This window comes from Hipposideros armiger, unplaced genomic scaffold, assembly GCF_001890085.2.
Source record: "Hipposideros armiger isolate ML-2016 unplaced genomic scaffold, ASM189008v1 scaffold_54, whole genome shotgun sequence".
Classification (NCBI taxonomy): Eukaryota; Metazoa; Chordata; class Mammalia; order Chiroptera; family Hipposideridae; genus Hipposideros; species Hipposideros armiger.
In genome coordinates, this window is record NW_017731404.1 from 439,566 (window position 1) to 460,014 (window position 20,449).

The following is a 20,449-nucleotide window of genomic DNA, read 5'->3' on the forward strand; positions in this document are numbered from 1 at the left end:
AGGATCGTGTTACTGAGGCACAGACGGACAGCAAATTCAAGCATCAAAAGAAGACGCAGCCTCCGGCGCAGGTGAGGATGCCGTGAAACGGCGTTCTCATACACTGGAGCCAGTATACCACTCATAAAACCAATGATAATTAACAAAAATATTGCCAACATTTACTAAACAGGATGAGCGCCTAATCCTGTGCTAAGAACTTTACATGCATTTACGGCATCTCATCCTCACGCTAACTCCATAAGGTAGAAACTACTATTATCCCCAATTTGTAGATGAAGAACGGAGGCTCGGGAAAAATAATTAACGTCGCCAAGGTCACACAGTCCATGCAGAGAAGGATGTATCAGGCAGTCTTCATCACAGTGTTCGTCATAGCCAGACACAACTGATATATCCAACCATAAGACTGATCTTTAATACGATGAGGGTACTTCCATGCGCCCATTAAAATTATACGGAAGGAGAAAAAAAATAGAAAAGGGTGTTCAAAATATGTGTTTTAAACTATCCCAAACAATATACAAGTGCTCATTTCCCCACATGAATCTATAAAGTTTGACATGCACATATACTCCAAACCAAGCAATTCTACATTTTAGAATTTGACCTTTCAATCGGTCATTTCCAATTAGGGGCAGTTTTGCCTCCCAAGGGATGTTTGTCAATATCCAGGAAGATTGTTGGTGGTCACAAATTTGAAGGGGGGATGGTGCTGGCGTCCCACAGGCAGAGGCCAGGGGAGCTGCTGAACAGCCTACAGCGCACAGGACGGCCTCCACAGCAAAGAACTGTCTGGCCCAAAGTGTGCACTGTGCCGAGGCTGAACACTGGGTGGAGGGCCGAGAACGTATGCTGCAGCCTTATTTGCAATAGCAAAAGACTGAAACAGAAAAATAAACAAACAAAACCCAAAGTGTCCATTAATGGGGGCTTAGCAAACAGCTAAATAACTGGGCTGATCACAATGAAATAAATTCCAGGTGCTGGAATACTACGCAGCCTATAAAAAGAATCTGCAGATGTGTCTATATGGATATGGAATTCTGGAATGATCCTTGATCTGTACTGTTAAGGGTGGGGGAGAGGAACCATGGTGCCACACAGGATTCCAGTATGGGCCCATTTGTGTAAAATAACACACCAAAGAAGTCATTCCTCTCTATGCTGGCAGAAGCAGAGACTACCAGGACAGGGACACAAGCTGGTAACCGTAAGAGCCTCTGAAAGGAGAACTTGGGGGGACTTTCATATACTTTAGGTCCTTTTGAACTGCAAATTCCTTTTTCTCAAGAACCATATGACTTCACTCATTTGGGGGATATAAATCTGAAAGCAACAAACAAGGCAAACAAACAAACCAAAGCTCATAGACACAGACAACAGTTTAGTGGTTACCAGAGGGTAAGGGAGGAGGGGGTGGTAGAAGAGGGCAAAGGGGGTCAAATATATGGTGACAGGAAAACTGACTCTGGGTGATGAGTACACAATGTGATATATAGATGATCTATTACAGAATTGTACCTTTGAAACCTATATAATTTTACTAACCATTGTCACCTAAATATATCTAATAAAAAAATTTAGTCCTTTTTGTTTCTATTTTTAAAAACAGGTGTTTTAGGGCTTGCCGAGTGGCTCAGTTGGTTAAGAGCTCGCTCAAGAGTGCGAGCTCTGAGCAACAGGGTTGCCAGTTCGATTCCCAGCCCAAGCTGAGCTGTCGCTGAGCTGCCAACAGGTGGCAAGATAGCTCAGCTAAAAAAAAAAAATACAGGCGTTTTGTTGTTGTTTTGTTTTTAAGGAGGGCACAGCTCAAAGCGGCCCACGCAGGGATCGAACCGGCAACCTTGTTGTTCAGAGCACATGCTCTAACCAACTGAGCCACCTAGCCGCCCCCAACAGGTGCATTTTTAAATTTAATTTTGGAGAAGGCACTCACATGATTCAAAAATCAAAACACAGTAAAACGAATAAGGTGAGGAGTCCCTCTCCCACCCTCCCCCCAGTCCCCACCCACAGTGGCTCACAGCCGGGGTGACCAGCATCACTACTGGTTTATGGTTCCTCTTAGGGTTTCATCACATTCATTCATTCATTCAGCAAGTACTGACTGAGCACCCACTGTGTGCAGGACACTATTAGAGGCCCTGGGGGTACAGCAGGGAACAGGCAGGTGCCTGCCCCCAGGGAGGTGACATTCTAGTAGAAGGGGACAGACAACAAACAAATGACGATAGTTTTCTAGGTGGTAAGAAGAAATATGAAAAAATGAAATAGGAAGGGGGGACCAGGACGGGGCTGAGGGAGAAGTTTGTAAATTTAAATACAGGAACCGAGGGGAACTGATTTCAGTCAAGACCTGAAGGAATGAAAACCAGCGCCGTGGATCCCGCGAATGCACCAGAAAGAGCTGAGGGAGGCAGCCTGAGAGTGGGCAGGGAAGGCTGGGGGCTGGAGACCACGCCTCAACCGCTGAGGTCTGGGAGGACCAGAGCCTCGCCCTGGGGAATGCCCATCCCAGGAGGTGACTGAAAGAATCACCCACAGGGCCGGCCGAGTGGCGCGATGGTTAAGAGCTGCCTTGGGACACCAGAAGGCCCCGGTTCGGATCCCACATCTGAGGGCCAGTGACACTGCTCTCTACAGCTAAGATGCTGAACAACAGCTCAACCTGGAGCTGGGCTGCCGTGAGTCACCGGCGACGGCGTAGGCTGCTTCCCCTGCTGTAGTGGGTTGCCATGGGCTACTGTGTGTAGCCAGCAGCCAGCAGCCAGCATGAGCAGCCATCCAGAAGCCGGTGACTGATCTGCCTCACCCGGGAAGAGCACAATGATGGTGCCAACTTGGGCCAGTGAAGCAATGTCCTCCACAACTAGATTGAAGAACAAAAGGATAGCAACTTATCTGTTCCCCTTCCCCCAATTCCCCAATAAAAATCTTTAAAAAAAAAAAAAAAGAATCACCCACAGTGTTTGGTTCGTTCTCTGTGTGTGTGTGTGTCTCTCTCTCATTTTGTCCAGATCACATGGTTGATTCTCTGCTTATGTCCAAGACACATAGGATAGATCCTACTGTTATAATGACTTCAAGGAATGGCTGCAAATTTCCATCCACAGGAGAACTGATGAGTAAATCATGGTACTTTCATGCTATGGAATATTACATAGTAATAAAAAATGAATGGACCACAGCTGCATACAACTACGTGGGTGAATCTCACAGATCTAACAGTGAGCAAAAGACCCCAGACATGAAGAAAGATCTCATTTTATAGAAGATTCAAGAACAGGCAACAACAACCAATGCTAACCAGTCAGTGGTTATCTTTGGGATGGGGGCTTTTCCTGGGAGGGGGTACAGAGGAACCCATACTTAGGATTGCACCCTTACTGCATGTGAGTTATACCTCATAAAAAGATAAGGTTTTAAAAACTGTAATAAATTGCAATTTAAAATTATAATAAATCATTTTTAAATTGTAGGTGCTCAGTAAATACTTGCTGAATGAACGAATGAATGAACGCATAAAAAGCTCTGATCTCGGAGCTACTAGGGACCAGCCATGCCGTGACCCTGAGCAGGTCTCTTCACATCTCTAAGCCTCAGCTTTCTTCTCCAAAAACGGGGCTCAGAATTGTCAACGTGCAAGGTTACTGTGCAGATTAACCAGGACATGTAGGGGTGAGGGGGACTCCTGCTTGACCAAGCCCTTTGTGTGTCATACATGCTGGCGCCTCTCACTCCCTCCTCCCCTAGACCTGGACCTTGGAGCCCCAAGGACTGAAGGGGGCTTCCCAGAGAGCAAGGTCACACTAGAAAGCCAGGCCTAGGAGCACTGAGGCCTCCACCATGCACACAGAGGACCTATTGACGTCCTCCAGAAACTCCCCAGAGCCACTGCCAAGATGAAGCCCGGACCCAATTACTCATCCACCCTGCCTCCACACTCAATGCCCAGTGCAGGGCGGGGGCTGGGGCTGCCAGGCTCCCAGGGATGCCTGGGAAGGGATTTTCCGCTGGCTCCAAGCCAGGGACCCTGGCACGAGGAGGTTGGAAGACAGGATGGGCATGTTGAACAAGGGGACAAAGTCCTGGGTTGCGGAGTGGGGGCCTGGGGCTGAGTCCTCCTTGTATCCACCAGGCATGGTTTGCTCACAGGATAGAGAGGCCTCCAGGGGCTGCAGGAAGCCAGCTGCCAGTGGGGTAGGTGCACCCCAACCCCCGGGCACCCTCCGAGCCTCACCCCGGGAGAAGCAAGGCATGCAGCAGTAGGGACAGTGTGCAAAGGGGCTGGCCCAAGTGTCCTCACCTTGACGTTCTCCTCCGTGAGGCCCTTCTCCACCGAGTCTGCCACATTCTGCCGGATACGGTGCAGGAACGCCTGGAGGAGAGAAACAGGGAGAGGTGAGCGCCCACGCCTCCATCTCCCAGGGATGGCCCAAAAGAAGGGTCACAAGCTCGAATGCCAAGTAGGACGGGGGAAGTATCGTGGTCCAGGGATACAGGCGGGGGGAGTAAAAGAAAACCTCCCCTGCCATTCGACGAATGTTTATTGAGCAGCTACTATGCTCTGTGCAGAGAGTAACACAAAGCCCTGCCCTCAGGGAGGTGTCCTCACATCTGCTCCATCACCCCTGGGCCCGTCGCAGACTACAGTTCATTTTCCCCTTTTTTTTTCTTTTTTAAAAATGTAACTTCTAAATAACAACACGTTCACATGGCTCAAAAGGCAAAAATACAAAAAGTCAAAACTAGGAAAGTCTCTCTCCTACACCCCAGTCCCACCCATGGAGTCCCTCCCCACCTCCAACCCCCCACGGGAACCCCAGCTCCTCGTTTCTAGTATATCTTTCTAGAAGATCTTTATGTAAAAATACACACACACACTCGTTGGCCAACGAGTACAAACTTCCAGTGATAAGATGAACAAGTCCTGGGGATCTGATGTACAGCACAGTGATTATAGCTAATGATACTGTATTATACACATGAAAATTGCACTGGGGTAGCGATCATTTTGCAATATATAAGTATATTAAATCAACATACTGCACACCTTAAACTTACACAATACTTGTTATATGTCACATATATCTCAACAGAGCTGGAAAAAAAACATACACGTATATGTGTGTGTGTATAGATATACACACACAAACACACACACATACACACACACACATTTTTCTTTTTATTTCCCCCCCTTTTTACATTCCAAAAAACAGCAGTGCACACAGGATGTGCTGCACCGGCTTTTTCCACTTAACGTAGCTTAGAGATCTCTCCATATCGTTACCCGGGGAGCAGCCTGGCTCTTTTTTGACAGCTGCCCAGGATCCGACTATATGGATGGACCACGGTTATTCTGCCACATTTTTCAGGGGCTCGGAACAGAGCAATGACTTCTCCTCAGTGATTCAACAGATGATGAAGGAAGGGCACGGCGGGTCCTGTGGGAAACGAGCAGCACACACCCACCTAAGGAGGGCAGCCGCTCGCCCCCTCCAAGTGTGGGGAGGGCGGGAAGGGAGCAGATCCAGTATCACCAGGTGCTCTGGGTTTTGCTTTTTTCCAAGAGAGAAGTCAGATATTAGGATTTCTTAAAAGCAAACTCTTCCCAATTTTTAAATGTTGGCAAAAGATTCCTCCATTTTGGTGAGGAACTGGATTGTAGGAGTTGAGCATGAAAGTGGGGGACCAGAGTGGAGGGGTGCAGCCATGCTGAAAGATGACAGCAGCCTGATGGGTGGGGGTGGGAGGCAGACAGAGGAAGAACTACTGAGAAGGCCCCGTGGACAGGCCGAGGGGACGGAACAGACATGGGGCGGGAAGTGGGAGATGGGAGATGGCACCAGAAGGAGACCAAGGCCAGTCACACAGAGCGAACTCCCTGGTTTGCCCGGACCCTGGGGTTTGGCCCTAGGTTGACCTGGCAACAGCCATGCGGAGACCCTGTGAAAATTGCTTCACGGTTCTGTCACAGCCACAGGGCCATGATGAGGTGTGGTGGCCTGCCAGTTACCCTCCCTGCTGTGGCTGATTAGAGCATGGGGGCTCTGAGACGGGAAGGCTGGGTGAGCACACATTGTCCCTGTCACAGAGCTCCGTTGGAGGTGACTTAAAAGCGTGTCTCATCTAACCACCCTTGTTTAGGGAGACCTCTCAATGGCAGGGAAATGGAGAGGACAGCTCAGGACGGAGGGAAGCAGGGGCAGGTGGCTACTGAATCCTTTCCGACCCCCCGGAGGAATGCCCATGGTTGTCACAGGGAGCTGGCCACCTGCAACTCAGGTCTCCTAAGAGGTGGCACACTGGCGCTCTACATGATGGGTCACAGAGAGGAAAAGTCGGGGACACCGAGCAAGGCGGCCTCGCCTCTGTCCACGCTCACCGCAGGGCAATCTCCACCTGTCCCCTCAGGTCATGTTTACGTCCACAGCCTGGACTTGCCCCCTCATACCCAGCCTCTCACCTGGATTTCTGCCACGTCAACATCCCCATCGGATGGCCAAGGGGCGTCTCCAATGTAACCCCTCCAAAACCTAGTTTCTCATCTTCCCATCAAACCCACACCGCCAAGCTCTTCCCAGCCTGATTAATGGCACCTGTGCCTTCCAGGGCCTCCAGCCAAAAGCCCTCCCAATTGTCCTTGACCCCTCTTTCTCTGACATTCCGTTTCCATCCATCAGCAAACGCTATCAGCTTCACCTTCAACAAGGGTGAAAAACCCAACCACTTCTCCCCACCTTCTCAACCACGCATCTGGTCCACGCCACCATCTTCTGCCAAGACTAGTTCAGTCACCTCCTCCTGCTCCTCTTCCCCCCCCCCGACCTCCCACCAAAGTCCTTTCTCCACACACACAGCTAAAAGGATCCTTTTTTTTTTCTTTTTAAGATTTTATTGGGGAATTGGGGGAAGGGGAACAGGCAAGTTGCTGTCCTTTTGTTCTTCAGTCTAATTGTGGAGAACGTCGCTTCACTGGCCCATGTTGGTATGATCATTGCGCTCTTCCCCAGAGAGGCAGTCACTCGCCAGCCATTGGATGGACAGTCATGGCGGCTGGTGCTGCTCACGCTGGCTGCCAGCCACACACAGTAGCTCACGGCAGCCCACTGCAGCAAGGGCTGCAGGCTACCCCATCTCCGGCGACTCACAGCAGCCCAGCTCCAGGTGGAGCTGTTGTTCACCATCTTAGCTGTAGAGGGCGCAGCGTCACTGGCCCATATGTGGGATCCGAACTGGGGCCCTGCTTCTCAGAGCTGGCGTCCCAAGCCAGCTCTTAACCAATGGGCCACTCGGCCGGCCCTAAAGGGATCCTTTTAAATATCTAAACCAGATCCTATCAATCCATGGCTTAGAACTCTCCATGGCTTCCCACTATACTTAAAAAAAAAAAAGTCCAATTCCTTCCACAGCCCGTAAGGTCCTTGTGACCTTGTCTTAATCTCTCTGAACTCACCTTCCAGCACTCCATGCCCCCCATACCTCAATCATCTTCAGGCACACCTTCATTCTCTCTATTCCTTCTACCTGCCTGGCACATTCCTTCCTCAGGACCTTTGCACGTGCTGTTTCTACTAGCAGGATATCCTCCCCCAGCTCTGCCCTGGGCCAGCATCTTCTCATTCATCAGGCCTTAGCTCAAATGTCACCTCCTCCAAGAGGCCCTCCTGTCTTCATGCACTTGTCACATTCACAGTTTGCATTAAGAGCCTATTTGACAGACAGAAAGACAGAGGTGAAGCAATCTATACCATCTCCTAAGACAGGCCAAGATAAGAAGAGAGCATGGCTGGGATGAAAGCTTTACCCTAATCCAACAACAGAGGCCAGGTATGGAAACTGATGGTTTGGGTTTAAACTGCAGTCCTGCTGTGTGACCTCAAGGAAGTACATTAGCCTCTCTGAGTCTCAGTCTACTCTTCCCAAATATGGAGAGTATAGTAATACTATCTTACCTTTCAGAATGTATTAGGATAAAGTAAATGAAAGCTCCATGACAGCAGGGATGTTGTCTCCCTTGTTCCCTGCCGTCACGGCAGGGCCTAGACTAGTACCTGGCACACAGTAAGCCCTCAGAAATCAAAGGAAGGGGTAGAATGTTCCTGGCACAGTGCCTGACACATAGCAGGAGCCTCAACTCGGGCCACTTGGTAGCCTGCTGATCCTTCTTTTTAGAGGACAATGGGTAGAGGGAACAGGGGACAGGAGTTCCTAGAGGATGCTTTAACAGGGCCTGTGATACTGCCGGGAAAGTCCAGCCTCCAGCCTCCCCAGACCGGAGGGAGACAAAGGCAGCCTCGTCCAGCACAGCCGGGGACGGCAGGAAGCTGGGAGTGCAGTGAGGCTGACCTAGATTGGAGCTTCCTGTCCCGGTTTCTTCACACGAGCGCAGCCACCGCTATTGTGCTGGAACAATTAGAGGCTCGGGCCACCCACAGAGGAACCGCAAACAGGCCAGTTTGATGGGCACAATGGGCAGCTCGTGACATGGAAAGAATGAGCAGGCAGGGGCTCTGGGCCCAGCCCTCGCGCTACCCAAAGCACGACCGGCTTTTCCAGGCGGCGCCAATGTCCTCTGTGCAGGCGGGTGGTTGAAGGGACCCACTGGGCAACTCCTTGTCCCGGCCCTGACAGCCTTGGAACACTCGGCCAAAAGCAGCTCTCATCCTGGAAACCTCCCTTGGAGACGAGACCATTCTCAGGATTTCCAGGGCTGCCTGAGACTCTGCTTCGGCCATGGAATCTTTGCCCATGCCATGTGCGTGCTGCACCCCTGCCTGGGCCACTGCCCGCGTCTGCCCAAGTCCTCCCCTTCTGTCTATGATGATGGGGATGAAAAATACGTCAAGGATCCAGAAAAAGACAGAGAAAAATTTAGCAAACACCCACAGACGCCCAGCTTGGCCAAATCCTAGCATTATGCCAAATTTGCTTTAAACCATTTTCAAGAAGGAATTCATGAAGTCTGGAGTGGTGCAGACTGTGAAGGGCCACAGTGGAACCCTCAGGGGTGCTGAAATGTTCTCCTTCTTGATCTGAGCGGAGGATACACGGGTGAATGCATGTGCAAAGCTTCCACTGTGTGCACGTAAGGTTAGTTCACTTTACCCACCTACCCTGCGACTATCAAGCTCTCATGTAGAAACAAGAAGCAATGAATCATTACAGACAGAGGGGAGCCACCTGTGCACCTGCGCTTCCTGCAAGGCACCCCCTGCCCTGGAGGTAATGCTCCTCATTCCCACGCGTGCCTTTGCCTCGATGCACGTGTGAATCAAATAAAAAAGCAATAAAGAACATTATTTTATATGTTTGATGCCGCACATTTCCATAAATGACGTGCTTTCAGCAGCTTGCTTTTCCCATGCATCATGGAATCTTCCACATTTATCCACATCGATCCGTACACAGGGTAGCACCTGCTGTCCAGACCCCACCCACATCCCTTACCCCGAGGTGCATGCCAGCACCACTTCTAGCTGCCAGCACACACGTCTCTTGGCTTCCTCGGAGCCACACAGCTAGAAGTAGCAGAGCTGGGCCTCGAATCTGGGCACTCTGGCCTGGTGATGAGGGCCCAACACACGGTCGTCAGTGAGTCACCACAGACAGCACACCACATAAGCATAAAACAGGTAGCAGCTGCCCTGTGGGGCGCCCCTGGGGAACCGCCATCTGTCTGGAACCTGTGGCCACAGCCTTGGGAGGATAAATCTCTCCCTGGAGATAAAAAGGACAGAAAGGAGCCTCGAAGTCACTCTCGGGGACCGACGCTGGCAATTTGATCACAGAAGGGAGCGGGCCCAGCTGTGCCCAAGGACATCCCCGCCTTGGCCAGGTGACCTCACTAGACATATGGTGAAACCTGAGAGGGCCAGGGGACTGGCTGGAAGGGAGGGGAGGTGGGGGCAGGGCAGCCTCAGACCATAGCAAGGATGGAGGCAAGCGGTGCCCTGAGAACCCCATCCACCCACATGGTCCGGGTGGCTAGGGGTCCAAGGAAGCATAGTGTCATGGAGCCTTGAGTCCAATTAATAATAATGAAATAGCAATAACGACAGCAGAGAGGGGGCTTGTACAGCCTGCTCTAAGCAGCCCCACACAGACCAGAGTTTGGGGGAAACCCCAAATGCCAACTGACTCCTTCAAAACCCAAATCCTATCCTCTATCCATTCAAGTTCTGGGCATTTATCTGATGGGGAAAAATAAATCTCACATGTGGCATCAAGATTTAACTTCAGTTTCTACTGTATAATTCTATCACTTGGGAGTTTAAACAAATTGTCCATCTCAACAAAGGACAATCACGCTAAAAATGGTTTGCAGAAGTCCATTTGATGATACAGAAAAAGGCTGTTGATGTCTCTCCATGAAAAAAACCCAAGTTACAGAAGGGTACATGGAATATAATCTAATTTTTGGTGAAATAAATGATCTCTACATAAGCATTAAAAAAAAGTACAGAATACCCTCAACTGTGTGAGAGTATGGCCAAGATTACTAGCTGTCCCCCAATATCTGGTCTCTCCTTTTCCTTTAGAAATAGAACCCTAAATTTTAGAATAAAGACTGTATTTCCCAGCTTCCCTTGCAGCTAGGTTTGGCCACATGACTAAGTTTGGGCTAGTGGGGTATACGAGTAGATGTACTATGTTACAACATCTTGAAAGTATCCTTGGGGACGATGGGAGGAACAGGCAGGGATTCTCTTCTGCTAGTCCTCCTTCCTGCTGATTAAATAGCAAATGTGATGCCTGGAGCTCAAGCAGCCATCTTGTACTGTGAAGTGGAAGCCATGTGTTGAAGATGATGGAGCGGCAATACAGAAGGAGTTTACATCTCTAATGACATTGGAGTCAACATATCTACCCAGAGAAGCCTATAATTCAGTAAGAAAGAAAAAGCTCCCATCTCATTTAAAGCACTGTTACTTGCGTTTTATCTACAGCCATGGAACCTAATTCTGAGAGTGGAATTATCAGTGATTTCAATTTTCCTCTTTCTTCATCTCTTTTTTCCAAATTTCTACAATAAACATGCTACTTTTAAATCCAAAGTCCCTTTTTAACATAATTTTTTTTTTGAACAGGACAGGTGACTATATACCATCCCAATTACCACTTCCTCAGCATCTTCCCCCAATTATCACCTCCCACAGGAAGCTGGTCTGCATTCTCTTCCTGGAGGACGCACATCCCGTGAGGAGAGGGCAGTGTCTGCAGGCGGAGAGGAGAGCAGGGACCAGGCAATATGAGACGATAAGGCCTTCCTTCTGCAATGGGGTCTCTGAGCTCCCCACCTCGCCTTCTCCATGTTGACTCTGGAAACCACAAAGCATCCCAAGTTTTCCTCTGGCCACCCAACTCTTTCAAAAGCCTACTCTGCTCTGAGAAACTCTCTCTTCTCAAATGCTCAAAAGGTCCTGCATGTCTTAAGGAAGCAGCGTATGAGAGTGGTGAGGCTCAGAGGGTAGAACCGCCTGGTTCAGATCCTGCCTTTGCCATCTCCTGCTGTGTAGCCCAGACCAGTGACTCGACCTCTCTGGTCCTCATCTGGAACACAAACGGGGATCATAAAATTACTGACGTCATAAGCTATGGTGAAGCCAAAATGAACTACTGCATGCAAAGCACTCAAATACCAGCTCTGCTGCTTACAAGCTGTATGACCTTGGACGAATTACTTATCCTTTCTCTGCTGCAGTTTCCTCCTCTATGGAGTAGGGATAAAATGAGTACATAGGATTACAACGAGGATTACATTGTAATGTAATCCTAATGTAACGCTAACCCATGTAACAAGCACTCCGAATGGTGCCTGGTACATAGTGAGTGCTCCATTAAGCATCAGCTAGTATTAACTCCACACCCCCACCTTGAGATTATACAGACTATCCTCAGGGAGTCCGAGCCCTGGAGTAGATAAACATGAACCCACTGTGTTTCCTAAGGACACTTCTGAAATTAGATCAACCCCATTTATAGACCTCCTACTATGCGTCAGGGACTTTACATTTATCCTACATTATTTTTACTTATTGTTATTTAGATTTTCCAACCTGAACACAGTTCTATTCTCGGCTGCTTCCAAGTCCCCTGTGGTGAGATGAGAGAGGAAAGCTTTGTAAACTGTAGGGTGCCACCACGGCCTCATCATCACCACACGAAGCCATTTGCTACCTAGTCAGGGCACCGCTCCACCTCACTCCATCTGACTGCCAACCATGTGACCTCGGTGAGTCACTGAACTTCTCTGAGTCTATTTCCTCATCCAAAAAAAAAGAGGCAGTTGTGGAGGTTTAAGCAAGGTGATGTAGGTAAAACCTTTGTAACTACGAAGGCTTCCTGGAAGAATGGTAGAGGCTGGGACCACAGAAGTGGGCTGGACTACAAAAGGAAACAGGAAATTGCTTATGATTATATTGGGGGGCGGCGGGGGTGGGGGAAAGCAATCACCAAGTATTATCCAGGCCCACAAGCATTACCCAGGGCCTCACCGGGCACCAAGCTGGGCACTGGAGACACAGACACAAGACATGACCTTGCCATGGGGGTGGGGGGCAGTTATTCATTCCTGCATCCATCCATTTAGTCAGACACTGTGCCAAGAGCCAACAACACATCAGTGAATGCACAAATCAGAGCGAATCCCTATCTCATGGAGCACTGTAAAGACAGACCATCAATAGATTTTAAAACAAAATGGCAGGTAAGGATGAATGCTATGAAGAAAAATAAAGACGACGCGGGAACCCAGAGGGACAGGGTAGAGGAGCTATTTCACAGAGACATTCATGGAAAGCCTCTCGGAGGAGATGGCATTTGAGCAGAAGGAAAAGATTTACCCAAGAAGGAAAATAATTACCAAGAAGGGTTCCTGGTGGCTAACTGGGCTCAACTTTTAAAATAAAGCCTAGCAGCCATTGCTGAACAGGGGCCTCTAACGCATGCCACACTTCAGGGAGAGGTCCACACTAAACTGTCGGCCCACCTTGCATTCCTGCCCGCTGCGATAACCCTTTTAAAGGAGTTCCTGGAATCAACCAATACGACTGAGGCTTTTCCCGTCCAATCGGAGCTGAGCAACTATATCATTAACCAACCAGGACACTGCTTTTTAGACCAATCAAACTTTGAGGATTTGGAGTCCTCATTTGCAAGACGACAGACCAATCAGGGACCAGGGGTGAGGGCTTCTTTCTATATAAGTCAGCTCCTCTCTGGATCAGAAAGCACACCAAAGACTGTTTCCTTGGCTGTAGCCGTCCTGTTTCAATGAGGGCTGCCTCACAGACATGCTGTTCCACAGCTGTGCTGTTTCATAATTGAGCTATAACGCTGTTGTACTAGCTCACAGTCATGCTGTATCACAACTGAGCTGTTTGCACTGAATACACCGCACCCCAAATTGGGGACTCTTGTTGGAGCTGAATAGGCACCAACTAACATCAGTTGACGGCAGTTATTCAGGGACTGAGGTGAGGGAGCAGCTGTGTGGGTGTCTGAGGAAAGGTCATTCTAGGTAGAGGGCAAGTCAGTGCAAAGGCCCTGAGGCTTACTCATTCTTCCCAGACCATCCTAAACTAAAATATCTGTCCCTACGCCTACCCTGTTTGCTTCACAGCACCTGCTACTGGGGACATTATGTGTGTCCACTTGTCAGTCTATTGTCAATCTCCCTCAAGAATCTCAGCTCCAAAAAGACAATGATGTTTGTCTATCTAGGTCACTGTTATCCCCAGAGCCTAAGATTGCGCCCAGCACATAGGAGACCCTCAATAAATACGTGTTTAATTGACTAATCAATTGATCATCTGGAAAAAACTAACCCATCCAGCTTCTAAGCCCTGGGTGAGAACTGAGTGCCCAGTTCTCACCCAACCCTACCCCATCCCCCAACCATGGAGGAAGTTGACGCAAAAACTGAGTTGCTACAACCTGTTGTAAACAGGTCTGATGCAATAGTGGGGAGAGGGGGACCTCACAGGGGAAGCCAATACTCTTCCCCACACAGACCCTACTCCAGGGGCAGGAGCCCCGCCTACAATCTCCCTGAACTTGACAACAACCCACCAATCCTAAAAACAAAGATTTATGCAGCGCCTCCTGCGTGCTATCAAGCTATAACTCACTCTGGTGGGTCTCAAACAGGTGGCCCCCAGGCATGTTCAGTTTGACCTGCCGTGGGCTTTGAGAAAATTCAGGCCTATGTTTGACTATCAGGTTTCCCATTAAAATCTCAGTTCCCAGCTTCTTTGAAAAAGCTGACCACAGGTCTCAAATGTCCACAGGGCCACGGCTGGCTGCAGGAGCATGGCAGCTGTCATCGTTATCCAGAATGGGTGCCCCTCTGTTTCCCACCACCCAACCTGCTGCTGCACTCAACCTGTTCCTGCCTGACCCTATGGACATCTGAATTGAGACCCCGTCCTAGACATAAGCCTGACAAACGCGAAGCCTGTCATTCCCCTCACCGCCATACCCTCACCCGGGGCAGGCATCACTAATGGAGCACAGATCTCTTTCCTGCTGAGTCTTCTGTGCTGTTCAGAATTTTTCTCACCCCTCACTGTTGTCACCCAAATGTGGTCTGAGATCCTTCCTAGTCTAACCCCAGCTCCTCGCCACTCCTGTGGGTCCCTTGGCTTTTTTCCTGAAGAATGGGCTCATCAGAGTGAGATTATAGCAGGGCTTCTCAACCCTGGTACCACTACTGGTATTTGAGTGAGTAATTTTTTGTTGTGGGGGCCAGCCTGTGAATTACAGGATGTTTAGCAGCATCTCTGGTCTCTACCTGCTAGATGCCAGTAGCATCCCCCCAGTAGTGACAACCAGAAAAATCTTCAAACATTGTCCAATATTCCCTGGGGGGAAGGGGGAGAATCTCCCCCAGCTGAAAACTACTGCACTACAGCAGAAATGTCTACAGAGCCAAGTATCCTGGATACAAATCCTGGCTCAGTCATTTACGGGCCGAATGACCCTCAGCAGCTTCTCTGTGTCTCAGTTCCTTTCTCTATAAAACGGGGATCTAAAAATGGTACATGACTGTTCATGAGTATGGAGTTTATTTGGGGGGTGATGAAAATATCCTTAAATGAGAAGGTGGTGATGATGGTATACGACTTTGTGACTATTCTCAAAACCACTGAATTATACACTTTCAGTGGATAAATTGTATGGTATGTGAATTACATCTCAATTACCTGTTGTGCACACACGCAGAAAAGGTACCTACCTCACAGGGGACTGTGCGAGTTTAAGGAGTTAGGATAAAGTGTGTTGGTAGGCACAAAATGAGTCTTAGCCTTATTATCAGCATCGGCCCAGGCTGATCTGGGGCCTGCATGGGCGGGCGGCTTCGAGGAAAAACCTAAAGTGACCGAGGCAATGGTGGCTGGGAACAGGCTCCACTTTGGGTGGTATTTCCCGCCGGAATGTCCCAGACAAAGACAACCAAGCCAGCCAGGCCCCAGGATGCAGGGCGGGGCTGCGGGGCGTCCTGGGGTCCCTGTGCCTGTCTGCAGCGGGGCAATGGGTGGAATGCGGTGTCCTCTCCACTGGGCTGACACTTGACATCTGAAGACAATGACTTTCAAGAAGTTTTGTTTTTTTCCTGGCCCAACTTTTTTTTTCCATCTCCCCAAACAATTGTTCCTGCGGTGGGTGGGAGAGCCGTCCCCCCTTAGCTTGTGAAGGATTGTGTTTGGAGAATCAGGGAACAATGCACAAAAGTGAGAGAATGTAAAAATAGTGGCATTCAGGGAACAGGCGAGGGAGGGGGACTCAGCGTGCAGGTTTCCTCTGGTTTATTTTTCCCAGCGCAGGCTCAGGCCCCTGGGAGGGAATTCAGACCCATGAAGAGGCTGCTGACAGCAGTGACAGCCTCAGAAACACAGACCTTTGCTGCTCAGACACAGTTTGGGGTCTTAAATTTAGGGAGTGTCGGCTAAGTTCCCACTGCTTCTCACATACTACCTCATCCCAGACAACCTCACCCCCATTTTACAGGAAAGGAGGCCGAGGTTCTCAACTGGATGAACCAAAGCACACAGCTAAGTGGACAGAGCTGGGATCTGACATCTAGGTCATCAGAGTCCAGACACTGATCTGCTGCCCCATCCACTCTGACCTTGTCCTATAGAGTAAGCCCTCACTTAATATCATCAATAGGTTCTTGAAACTGCAGCAAAATGACTTATGACAAAACTAGCGTTACCATAGACTAATTGATATAAACAAGACTTAAGTTTCTATGGTATTTCATCAATGTTCTAACAAAACAATGTTGAACCAAACGACATTATGCAAGGACCTGCTGTACTCTCCGTTTCCCTGACTGCCCACCCACATCTCACTCGTGGGATGGGGCCACTTCAGTGACATCACCTCTCTCAAGCTCCAAGAAGGCAGGCACCTTTGTCCCCACGGTCCAGCACAATGTCTGCCCTTCCAGGCTCAGGAAGTGAAGGGAGGGAGAGCCTTCGGATGCCATGGGACAGAGGCCCCAACTGCCCCTGCCCACTGTGATTGGTTAAATAATGCCCCCCACCCCCCCAAAGATGTCCACGTCCTAATCCCAGGGCCTGTGAATATGTGACCTTTTCTGGCTAAAGGGACTTTGTAGATGTGATGAAGTTAATGAGCTTGAGATGGGACGATTATCCTGGATTATCCAAGTGGGCCCTCAGTAATCACAGGGTCCTTAAAAGTGAAAGAGGGAGAGGGGAGGGGGAGCGTCTGGGTGACGCAGTGAAAAAGACTCCACTGGCTACTGCTGGCTTTGAAGATGGAAAGGGGGCCAGGACCCAAGGAATAGAGGCAGCCTCTGGAAACAGGAAAGGGGAGTAGATGGATTCTGCCCTAGAGCCTCCAGCAAGAACACGGCCATGCCAACAACTTGATGTTAGCCCCGCAAGGCCCGTGTCGGTCATCTGACCTCCAGAAATCTAAGACGATAAATTGGTGTTAGGCCACCAAGTCAGTGGCAATTTGTTGTCACAGCAGTAAAAGGAAACTAATAAAGCCACTTAGCTCGAGACATGTCCAAGAAAGAAATGTCCCTTCCCTCATCTGTAAAATAGGAATATTAATAGTGCCACCTTCAAGGATCACTAAGATGACAAGGTGATGCACGCTAGTGAGGTGACTTCGGGAGACTGACTCCTCCTCTCTGGGCCTGCTGCCCCCAACCCCCCGGAACAATGGGGACACACAGTGTCCACTGCTCAGGAGCCACTGACCTGGCTTACAAATGCAGCCCTGCCACTGACCCACTGTGTGACCCTGGGGAAGCCACCCCCGTGCTCCATCCTCTACACCCTCTTCTGTGGAACGGGACTCGTGTGGGACAAACAAGAAGCTGCATCCCCAAGGGCTCCCCAGCTCTGGACTTGGGGGGTCAGGCCCACACACTCTAACCACCCCCGTCCCCCACCTTCCAGCCAAACCAGTAACAACCAGCCCCACCACAGACCAACAGGTCACCAGAGATTTTGCAAGTGAGTCTTTCAACAGCTCCTTCCCTGGGGGACTCAGCTATCGCCCAGGGGCGCTGGGGGAGAGAGATGGGTGCCGTGAGGAAGCTCTGGTCCAAGCACCAGCAGGGGAAGGCGCGTGAGTGCAAACCTCAGTTTCCTCTTCTGCAAATGGGAGATTCAAACACCCACCTCAGAAGATCAAACAGATATGGAACCTCAGCTTCAGTACCATGCCGGGGGGAGGCCTTACGAAATGCTGCCACTTACATTACCATCACTGATATTATTTTTATCTGTCGGTGCATCACGATAGAAAAAAACCCTACCCCAACGCACAGGCCACACTGTATTTTCCTGACATTTCCCCGAAACTCACTCCACTCCAGCCACACTGGCTACTCTGCCTTTTCCTAAGACACGCCAGGCTTATCCCCACCTCAGGGCCTTTGCACATGCTGTTCCCTCAGCCTGGAAGACTTCTCCTGCAGATCATTAGAGCACAGGACAGGTCAAACGTCACCTCCTCAGACAGCCTGCCCTGGCCATCCTGGCCAAAGTAGCCTCCCCTCAGCCCCACCCAGTCACTCTCTCCCACACCTTGTTTTAATTCCCTATAAAACAGTTATCACAAGCTACGTGTTATTTTATGCAGGGACTAGTTGTCCTTCTCTCCATGGAGTGCCAGCTCCGTGAGGGCAGGGCTTCCTGTGTGTCTGGTTCACACCACGTAGAATGCTGTGAAGTAGGCAGAAGATGCTCAAAAAATAAAGAGAAGAAAGGAGGGATGTCACATAAGCCACTAAGCCTCTTTTTACGTGTGTAATAGCAGATAAATAAGAGCCTCAATCTCTTAGGGTTCTTTTGAGGATTCAAGGAATCATTACAGGTAACATAAAGTGCTTAGCACAGGTAAAGAAACACGATAAAAACTCAAATTTTAAGCAATCACTGATGTCCATCAACGGGAGAATGGTTGAACAAATTGTGGTGTATTCACACAATGGAATACAACTCAGCAATCAAAAGAAAAACTGTGACACATGTAAGGACATGGATGTGTCCTAAAAACATGACTGAAGCAAACGAAGCCAGACACAAAAGGGTGCATCCTGTGGGATTCCACTTCTACAAAAGCCAAAAAAAGAAAAAAAAACTGGTAAAATGCATCTTTGATGACAGAAGTTAACAAAAGTCGTTACCTTTGCAACAAAAAAAAACAAAAACAAAAAAAACCCCAAAGTCTTTACTTTTCCTCACCAGGTACTAACTGGCAAGGGGCATGAGGTGACCTCTGGGGTCGGTAAATGGTTTAGGTCTTCGCCTGGTGGTGATGCACAGGTAAAAACCCAGGGAGATGTACACTTAAGCCTATGCACTTTATTGTATGTCATTATACTGTGATAAAAATCATTCCAAAACGTGTTTTTCAGCAAAGTGATGGAAAGGGCATTCCCCTTGGTTCATCTACCTACATACACATGGGTCTCCCAGGCTCTGACAGCCAACACATCCCCCCACCCCATCACCACTGTTGTGGGCAGACCCGGGCCCCCCAACCCACACAGCCTTGGCTTCTGTGGGGCCCGTTGTCAAAGAGACAAGCCACCCTCCACACTCGCCCCCTCACTGCCTCCCCCACCCCCAGCCCAGCTTCCGAGAAGAGGCAGAACAGGAAGACTGCCTGCTCTGAGGTTTGAAGCAAAAAGGTCGGAGGAGGTAGGGGGCTCCCCACTGAATGAGATGTGCCATGAATAAGAGGGGGATCCTATCCGGGCACTTGATGGGTGTCTGCCACCCACAAACACAGGGATAGTCGCAACACAAATGTTGGCTCTACAAGTGTGGATGGGTTATCTCCAGGAGCCCCAGCACAGAGCACACCCTGTACATCTCAGGCTGGCTGTCACACACCACTGCATGGTGCTTCCCCACTTAAAGCGGTTGGTTACTACTCCCAAGATAAAACCACACTCCTTACCACAGCCTCCGAGGCCTTACACGACTTCACTTCCTATCTCCCTGGCTCCCCTCACCTCCTCTCCTCTCCTCCCACACTGGCCTCTTTAATGTTCTAGGAACACACTTAGCAGGCTCCTGCCACAGGGCCTTTGCGCTGGCTGTCCCTTCTGCCTGCAATACTCATCCCAAGAATCCACATGATTCATTTCCTCTCCTCCTTCATGCCTTTGTTCAAACATCACCTCTTCAATGAGACCCGCCCTGATCACCCCACTTAAAACCGCCACACCTTCCCAGCATCCCACCGCCCTTACCTTGCTTCGTTTTCATCCATAGCACTTATCACCCACTAACACCATAGATTTTTCTCATCTAATATCTTAATTGTCTATCTTTGTTGTAAACTCAATGGGGGCAAGGTCTTTTGCCTGTCTTGTGTACTGCTATATCCCTAGCACCTGGTACACAGTAGGTGCTCAATAAATTACTTGTGGGTTCAAGGAGGTAAACCAGAGGCTTGTCACAGCACTGATTTTCTTATAATTTTCGGCATTATTTCAATTCTCTGTTATGAGTATGTGTTATCTTTACAATTTAAGAGGTCCGGGGAAAGCCAGGGGGCCCGTGTCTTTGTAAAGGCTCGGGAGCACGGGGAGGTCAGGAGCAGTTAGGTAGTCAGGGAGGGCTGCCCAGAGGTGGAGGGCCAAGAGGATCCTGACAAATAGGTAAGATCAGGCTGAGCTGATTCCCAGGCCCTGCTCTTCAGAGGCTCCAATTCAGTGGGATGGAAGGTGCCCAGGCATCTGTATTTTTAATACGCTTCCCCAAGTGCCTGTGACAGGCACTGAGGTTTAGGTGCTGATGGCTGAGTCTGACCTGGACTGAATGTATACAGTTGCCTTTCATGGTGAAAATTAATAACATCACAGTAAGAAAATTGGAAGTCACACATTCCAACAGGACACACTGCTAACACTTTGGTATGTCACCGTCAGTGGTTTTTC

General features: G+C 49.4%; 1 protein-coding gene across 1 annotated transcript in view; it reads right to left on the minus strand.

Moving 5' to 3' along the window:
- The window catches only part of PREX1 (phosphatidylinositol-3,4,5-trisphosphate dependent Rac exchange factor 1), a 175,999-nt gene that overhangs the window by 105,224 nt on the left and 50,326 nt on the right, over positions 1-20,449 (minus strand). The window contains exon 2 of the mRNA XM_019640950.1: positions 4,310-4,381. Coding sequence (XP_019496495.1) covers positions 4,310-4,381 — 72 coding nt within the window. The remainder of the gene's footprint in view (positions 1-4,309; positions 4,382-20,449) is intronic.